Source organism: Pyrus communis, chromosome 12 (genome assembly GCF_963583255.1).
Source record: "Pyrus communis chromosome 12, drPyrComm1.1, whole genome shotgun sequence".
Classification (NCBI taxonomy): domain Eukaryota; kingdom Viridiplantae; phylum Streptophyta; class Magnoliopsida; order Rosales; family Rosaceae; genus Pyrus; species Pyrus communis.
Genome location: NC_084814.1, coordinates 13,367,917 through 13,377,196, shown reverse-complemented (window position 1 = coordinate 13,377,196; position 9,280 = coordinate 13,367,917). Strand labels below are relative to the sequence as shown.

The 9,280-nt window shown below is 32.1% G+C and overlaps 1 protein-coding gene across 1 annotated transcript; it reads left to right on the top strand.

Moving 5' to 3' along the window:
- The first annotated feature begins 890 nt into the window (after nucleotides 1–890).
- LOC137711418 (agamous-like MADS-box protein AGL19) lies at nucleotides 891–7,806 on the top strand. Its single transcript, XM_068450656.1, has 7 exons — nucleotides 891–1,350; nucleotides 5,203–5,287; nucleotides 5,584–5,645; nucleotides 5,765–5,864; nucleotides 6,602–6,643; nucleotides 6,749–6,790; nucleotides 7,441–7,806. The coding sequence occupies exons 1-7, from the start codon at nucleotides 1,169–1,171 to the stop codon at nucleotides 7,585–7,587; spliced, it is 660 nt and encodes a 219-aa protein (XP_068306757.1). The 5' UTR covers nucleotides 891–1,168; the 3' UTR covers nucleotides 7,588–7,806.
- Nucleotides 7,807–9,280: the final 1,474 nt, after the last annotated feature.

Here is a 9,280-nt window from a genome sequence, read left to right as displayed (position 1 = left end):
AACCGATATAATCTAGTAACTACCTACTTATTGTATAGGAAGAAAAATGCTTTATACCTACAAAGCAAATATAATTTACCTGCAAAACAAAAATAAACTACCTATTGTATTGGAAGAAAAATGCTAGTAACCTACATGGCGGAACATAGAAATATAAATATGATATAATATACCTCTATTAAAGGAACGAATTTGGAGGGAAGAACACAAAAATATCACAAATGAAAAGAAGAGACAAAAAAGAGGAGGATTGATAGAGAGAATTGTTTGGAAGAAGGAAAAAAGGTGGGATGAAACGGACTGGAGGTTGAGGTGATTATATGGTTATAACTAATTCTACAATTAAGAGATTAGTTAAACGACAAATAATCCCACAATTAAGAAATTTTGTGTATTTATAACAATTCGTAAGTCTAAGGGGTAAATATGGTACAAACCATAAATAAGCATACGTAGAATCTTAATTATTGGACCTATTTCAATGAAGTGGACTAATTCTACTAATGGCTCATAAAATTGGATCTATATCAAGTTATCCCTTAATTTTAGTCCTATTATTTTTTTAAGAAGGTGCTATCTACATATTTTTATTTATTTATTTATTTTTTAATTTTTAACTTTTGATAATTAATAATTCAACCGATTTGAGAGTTGTAAATTAGAAAAATATGTGCGAATAGCATATCTTTATCTTTTAATCATTTTAGCATTGGGTGAAGAAATAGTAAGTGGGTCACATGCGTAGGCTGGGCAAGTATTCCCTTGTTTTTAACTTTTTGGGGAGGTGTACATTAATTACCAAAAAAAGAAAGGAGGAAGAGTAGATTAGGTTCAAAACTTATAACCTCCTTTCCCTTTTCATTTTATTCCAGGCTTTTTATATTTCCAGAAATATACCTCTATTATACATTCATAGGGTTCTCGTTAAATACTTTGGACCTAAAAAGGAAAAGAAAAAAGTAGAACAAATCAATCAATCTTAATTTTCTTTTTGTATGGGTACTTTATATCTTTAAATCTTTATTCATCTTCTTCCTCCTCGTAATTTGTTTCTAGGGTTTCTTGTCTGCCCCCTTTCCATATTTAGAAACCCTTTTTCTTGTTGTTGCTTGAGATTTTCCAGGAAATCGACTTCCGGTTTGTCCCGGAATTCGATTAAGGTGAGAAAATGGTGAGGGGGAAGACGCAGATGAAGCGCATAGAAGACACAGCGAGCAGGCAAGTGACCTTTTCGAAGAGAAGAAATGGGTTGATGAAGAAAGCCTTTGAGCTTTCAGTTCTGTGTGATGCAGAAGTTGCACTTGTTGTCTTCTCCGCAAGAGGGAAGCTCTACGAGTTTTCCAGCTCTAGGTACGTTTATCTTTTAGAACAAAACCATAATATTTTTGTTTTGTTTTGTTTCTAAATTAGGCATTTTAAGATGGTTTTATAGTTAATTTAATTTCAGATTTTGATTTTAATCGGTGCAGAAAGCTGCTTCTTGTGTAGTACGTGTAGCAATATAGATAGGGAAAAGTCTATACCAAATATATTGGAAAAGTCTAGACCAAACATATCTCAGGCTTTATGTGTGTGTGTGTGTGTAATTACTGTTTATAGACCAAATTCATAAAATTAAGCTTCTTTAATTTCCCCTCTTTTCTGATTCAAATATTTTGTGGTAATTTTGTTCATCGGTTTGGGTTAAAAGTATTCTGGGTTTTAATTCGGTTTCCTTTTCTCTCTCCTGTTATAGACCTTTCACTCACCACATTTGTTTCAAGAAATATTTGAACAAGAAAAAGGAAATCTTTGAGATGTGTAGTTTCTGATATATGTATTATTTAGTAAATACATATATTCACATGATCTATAACTGATCATAAGATGAAGATTTTATTAAATAAATGGAAGTTTTATAGTTAAATTTGTCATAAGATTTGACAATATTATATTTTATTTGTTAATTACTTATTGTTTATAGGATCTTTGTTTTTTCTGTGGATATTTACTGAATCTAAATCAGTGACATGTAATTAACCCTAACAAAGAAAACAAAAATACTTGATTTATATAACTTTAGGTGGAATAATTGACAAATAAACTTGGAATTTTGGTCTATCCGAGGGACCTCTGAGTAATATATAGCTTTAGTTCCTGGCCTCTTCATTTTATATACTGATTAGTACTTAAAAATGAAGGGGTCGCTGTTCCTAGTATCTATTACCGGAGGATTTTGTAATTATGCAACTAGGTTTTAAGTTTTAGTTTTAGTGATGACGTCGTCTACTAAGTACTTGTAATGCTTTCAAAAATTCACTACATATTAATGACGATTGACACACATAATAAATTATTAACGATACGAGAGAATCTCTCCTCCACTATATAAGGACTGTATGCTTGAGTTAAATGAATAATCTTGTTTGAAGTATAAGATGTGATTGATTTCTGACCAACATTTATGCTCAATCAAATTAAAAGATTAGTAAATGCTTGCATCTTCTTAATCTTAAGAAGTGGAGATGGATATACCTACAGTACTGTTGCTAAGAGAATCATATTTGTGATTGAGAAATAATGGGCAAACTATTACAAATGTGTTCAAACAAATTTTCCAACTTTAATATTAGCCTATAGGGATAGATGTACCAAAAATTAAAATTGACTAGAATGTGTTCAAACTAAAAATTGTAAAAAAACACTATTTACTATCTTCATTTTATCATAGTTGTATGCTTAATTAGGATAAGAGAATTAAGATCATTATTATTACCATTATTGAAATATGGATAAGGCCGATGCAGGGTTAGGGAGGGTCGAACTTAAGGCCTTTTGTACATGGGTGAATACTCTTAAATACTTGAGCTACAAGCCCTGTGCACGCATGACGTTAAATGTTGTTAACGATGTGTACTAAGAAGCTTACAAGAGTACGATATTTTTTGTTATTTTCATCAAAAAAAAAAAAAAAATTGTATGTTTAGGTTTTCAAACATTATATATGGGAGACTTTGAATGCAATCTCTAGTTATGAATGTTCTTTGATTGAAACCTTGTTGGTTTTCAATTTTTGATCGAAGTCCCTGAAATTAATGTGATGATTTCTTTCTATGTATGTGACTATATTTTTTAAATTGAAAAATGAAATTTATAGTTGTTTATATTAATGAGATTAAAAATATTAAAATATAAATATACTATTGTGTGTGTGTGTGTGTATAAATATGGGTACATTCATCAAAATTAACCAAAAAATTATTGTACCAAAACATGGGTACATTCTTCAAAATCACAAAAAAGAAAAAAATAAAAAAAAAAGAAAAGATATTAGGCTTAATAACATCAGTAAATTTCTTCGATTAAACATGACATGGATACATTCTCAAATCAAAGCAAAAAGAATTTAACCATATAAGTTTAAAAATGGATTAGAAAAAAATTGAATAGATTTTATATAAAAATATAACAAATTGGTATATTTAAAAATGAGTACATTTTAAAATTAAAAATTTGAAAAAATTACATGAATGGTTACATATAAGATTAAAAAGTTGAAAACATTTTTGAAAAAAGCTAATGGGTACCAACTTATTCTAATTTATTTATTTATTTTGAAAATGTTTTGAATTGAAAATTAGTTAGACGTTTAATAAAGGTGTGAGTATTAAAATTCTAAATTAATTGTTAAATTTTATTTAAAAGAATTATGTAACTAATGTGTAAATTCATTATTACATTAATGCTAGAGACTTAGATCAAAATCTAAAAACTAATAATGTTTTAGTTAATGAACATTAGTAACTAGGGACCGGATACTAATTTTTCCATTATATATACATATGTGGAATAATAGTACGCTAAAGCTTGGTCTCCACACACAACTAGTTTGATTACTTGAGAGTAATAATCCTAAATAATATAAATGGTAAACAATTAATTGGGAAAATTTGACAGTTTCATTCAATTTTAATTTTTGAGTACATCTTATTATATCTATCTAAGAACCCCCTCATTTTCAAAAGGTTTTATACCTAACTCTCTTAAATCAACTCTGTCTCAATTTTTCCCATATAGATCGTCAAAATCCATTAGTAAAATAGTTAAAATTGTTCCCCTAGCACAAATGACACATCTCAGCTACAATGGGACCTATTTGTGCCACATAAACAATTTTATCGGACCTGTTAATAGATTTTAACGTTAGGGGACATAATGAGACACATTTTGTGTTTCAGGAGATTAAGACTTGTGTTGAGTTTTAGGGAGTGTTGCCTTATATAAGCCTTTTCTAAACACATTCCAAACAGGTTGTTACAACTCAGTCACCAACTATAAAGTGAATCTCCTCTTAGAAGGTGGCACTTGTAAGGATCTGGATATAAGAACGATAAATTGGTTGAGTTTATAGTACATCTCCTTTCAGAGAGATTTAGAGTTTTTTTTCTTCCTTTAATTTAGCATGGCCTTCAACTTTATCTAACATTTAATTTCTTAAATCATTGTAAATGTGGTTTAACCTTGTTAAAAAACCATCTGCATAACTTCACTACTAGCACTCCTGACCTGACTTGCCTTTGACTCAATCACATAAATATAATAGGTCATCACTTTCCATACTCGATATATCTCAATCTATGTTGAGATTATCAATTCCACATTGGAGAAGAACAAACTTTGCATGTGCTTATAACTAATTGAGCTACTCTCATATTGCCAATTGATTTTATAGTGGAACCTTAACTTTCTTCATGGTATCATGGTAAGTTGTCCTACGTCATCCAATTTGTATTGTCCATGTGTTAGGCTTGAAAATTTGCCAAACATAAAGTGGCTTGATGAGAGTATTAATCCCACATCAGGGAAAGAAGGGACATTGCCTATGCTTATAAGTAATTGAGCTACTCTATATTACTAATTCATTTTATGGTGGAACCTTAACTTTCTTCAATGTATAATTATTTACACGTAGTACTTAGTCATCTTATTAGCTTTTAATCTCAAGCTCCAATCACCACGTCATGGCTTGTCACGAATACACATAAATCTATCGTCCACACCCCGCCCCCCCTCTCCCTCCCCCCCCCCCCCCCCCCCCCCAACCCCTCTTCTTTAAACTTTTATCTGGGTTTATAGTTGCCTATAATTTGAATCTGTATGGATAATATGGAAAATAAATCTTAGCACAGTTGGTGGTATTCTTATCTCTTGTTGTGCTTTCAGTATCAACAACACACTAGACCGTTACCAAATGAGAGTGAAGGATGCAGGCCATCTTACCACTAAAGCATTTGAAGAAGATATGGAGGTATCTGCCACTGCACACTGGTTCTATCCATCCTTTTATTCAATTAAAATATAAATTATTCCAGCTGCTATATAATTGGTTTTTTTTCCCTTTTTGGAGAACTATTGGTGTATAAAACCTTAAAATTCGACGATTCAAATCATTAAAGTAAAAAACACAGTTGAGTCCGCAAGAGAAATAACTATCCTGAAAGGGCTAATTATTTCATATCTTCTTTTATCAAAAGCAATTCCTTTTAAGACCTGCATGCAGGATAAACGTTACTAAATTTCTGGCAATTTTTGGACTGCATGCAGCATGAGAAGGATGACGCTCAAACCTTGGCAAAAAAGATCGAGTGTATTGAAGCTTCTAAACGGTTCAACTCAATGCTCAACTGGAAATTTGTATTTTAAGCTTGTTTTAATTAGTGTTGTACTGCAATCAGATTTTCATTTTCGTCGGAGATTGTTGATAAATGCTATACGTATGGTGTAGGAAGCTGTTAGGTAATGATTTGGAATCATGTTCCATGGAGGAACTACATCGGATAGAGAATCAACTGGAGCGAAGCTTAACAAAAATTAGGGCCAAAAGGGTACAGATTAATTTATAGGAGTTCTATATATATGCATTCTTTTTCCTTCTCTTGGTCTGCTTATACAGGATTTCTTTATATTTTGCATTAATAAATAGGTCATCAATTCAGTGGACTTGATATAACAATCATTCCGGATGGCAGGGAAAAGATAATTAATTAGTAGATCTATTTATATGCATTCTTTTTCCTTCTCTTGGTCTGCTTATACAGGATTTCTTTATATTTTGCATTAATAAATAGGTCATCAATTCAGTGGACTTGATATAACAATCATTCCGGATAGCAGAGAAAAGATAATTAATTAGTAGAAGTTCAAAATGTTAAAGGTTTAAGTTATACATATGTTATACATATATGATGTTTGGCAAAAAAAGTTATACATATATTATGTGTGTATTATGTATTTGAAGTGTAAATCTCACACCAGTGAATTACAAACATACGTGTCGTATAAACAGTTGGGCTACTTCTATTATTGTCAATTGGTTTTAGGGTGTAACCTTAACTTCTTTCAACCTGTGTTGCCTACATGTTAAGATTAAAATGCCTCTTACGTGGCGTCAGGGTGTATGCTGAGAATGAATCCCACATCGAAAATTAAGGGAGAATTGAGTCAATCCCCAATATTGCCAATTGAATTTAGACTGAAACATGAACTTTCCCTCTATAGGATATAATTTGAATCATTACTATAAGCTACTAACATGTAATGCACTTTGTTTTTCCTTTATCAGAGTCAGTTACTGACGGAGCAGATTGATAAGCTGAAGGAAGAGGTAATTACCAGTAGAAGTTTCCGTTATATATTATTATTCGCGTGCATATGCCTCTATTTGTCTGAAAAAGTTGATATGCCGTGTTCTTAAACTTCCCATGATCAGGAGAAAAAGCTATTGCAACAAAATACAAGGCTGTGGGAAATGGTAATGCTTCAGATTCTCTCATAAACGTTGAACATCAACATTGTATACACATCCTAGTTAATGCAATTCTTGGCCACTTTCAACTAGGGTTCATGATCTCCAATATCTACAAGTGAATCCATTGGATATGCATAAAGGCTACTGTTATCATGGTTAAGTTATGTTGTCGAATTGTAAACATATAAACATCTTATATTGCCATGTATATAGCATCATAAATTGATTAGAAAGTTAATTGTCGACTTTGAATCTAGGGTTCATGATCTCCAATATCTACAAGTGAATCAATTGGACAGGCATAAAGGCTTCTGTTATTATGGTTAAGTTATGTCGTTGAACTGTAAATATGATAATATAAACATCTTATATATATTGCCACATATGTAGCATCATAAATTGACTAGAAAGTTAATTGTTGAGTTTGAATAAGATTGAGTATCTTTATTGGAAGTTGACATTAGATATATAGGTGTTAATTTTGGTAACTATATTATTCTTGGTACATTTTTATAGGTATAATAAGCCTAATCAAAATCAGAATCAAAACCTAATCTAAATATACTTGGGAATAGTCAAACTACCATTTTATGAAAGGATAAAAATTTCAAATATATACTTAATTGTTTATGTATGACTATTAATTGATTCAGTGTAGCATGCAACCACTTCGTGCTTCAAGAACAAGCAAGCATGGAGATGATCATGGAGTATTCCTGCCCCAGACACCAAATATGGATGTCGAGACGGATTTGTTCATCGGGCCACCTAAAAGACGGCGAAGTGGCCAAAATCCGTAGGATGACGATGTTGATGATGATGATCTCAAATTCAACATTCTTGATAATAAAAGTTTACACCTTGAAAAATCTGCAACAGCAGTTCTACAAAGCTTCATGATGGCCGTACGTGATTTTTCGTGTGCACCCAAAATAATTTTTAAGTAAAACAGTTAAACGTATAGTATATGAATAATTGTACGAAAATTTCACTTTTAATGTACTTTAATAATTTTTTACATTGTCAATATTTTTTAAAATTAATATAATTAAATCAATTAATGTAATTTTTTTTTTAAATATTTTGAACAAACGATATTATCTACATTAAAGGGGAGATGTGAGTTTAGCCTCATAATGTGTTAAGCAATAATTTAAATTCACTATAGTTTAAATTAAATATTGTTGGGGTCCAAAAACGTCACGCAAGGCTTAAGAGGATTGAAGCCCAGACATTCTATATGATACATACTATTTTGTGCTAAATCCAATTTATATCATATGCTAAGGTCCACAAGGCTCATAGAAAACTCTGATATTTGAAACTTTGGCTTACTTGGGAGTACCAAAGTCAATTCACTATAATTTAAATTAAATATTGTTGGGGTCCAAAAACTTCACGCAAGGCTCAAGAGGATTGAAGCCCAGACATTCTATAAGATACATACTATTTCGTGCTAAATCCAATTTATATCATACGCTAAGGTTCACAAGGCTCATAGAAAACTCTTTGATATTTGAAACTTCAGCTTACTTGGGAGTACCAAAGTCTAAGCCCAACATAGAGTGATCCCATGCTAGGTAAGCAAATGAGATATTTCCTTGCACGTTATTTCAGTCGTGCACTGTCATTAGCCCAACTCCATAACAACTATCTTCCCAGAGTATTTCACTCTTTCCTTTCCCAAAGTATGTCACTCTTTCCCTGACCAAAGTATTCCACCCTTTCCTTGCACCAAACTGTTTCACCTTTTTAGCTCAATGGAAAAGTAAGCTGTGATGTCTAGACTTTTAGATCTGGAATTCCTTTTTGACATTGTAATTGTACCACATGCTCAATCTTGCTTTAGGCTATTCTTTGCTTATGGGCTGTGTCTGTTAGGGAGAAATATTCAAGGATGTGGCATATCTCACTTTAAAAGGTTTGTTCATGCATGTGCGTTTCACATCTATATTCCTGTTACATTTTGATTAGCTTAGTTGTCTAGTCAACCTTGCGTGCGAATTTCTAGCAAGCTAGGCATGCAACTTAAAACCTGCCCACATGGGCTAATTAACAACTTTTTACTGAATGTCTGTTTTTCATAAATCTCATTCATACTCTGGCCAGAAATTCTTAATCATATCATAGAGTATCTCCCTCAAACGATTTAAAGATTAGAGATCCGTTGTTGTGCATTCGCTTGCCTCCATGGCTAAGTGGCTTAACCCCAACTATGCCTTGGACATCCTTTGACGGAGTGACTTTGACATAGCTAAAGATTAAAGACCCAACCACAAGACAACTATGATGCCTCAGGTCAAAGGACTACTTTGCATTATCCCAACCATGAGTTTCTCATGTGACATGAGTATGAGAACTCCTTGTTGATTGTGTTTAGTGGACTCATTCTCCATTAAGCACCTACATACTTGTGTTGGTGTCAGTCATACCAATGACTCGAGACTAGTCACTCTCTCTAAGAGAAGGCATAGCACGTACTGATCTTAATGG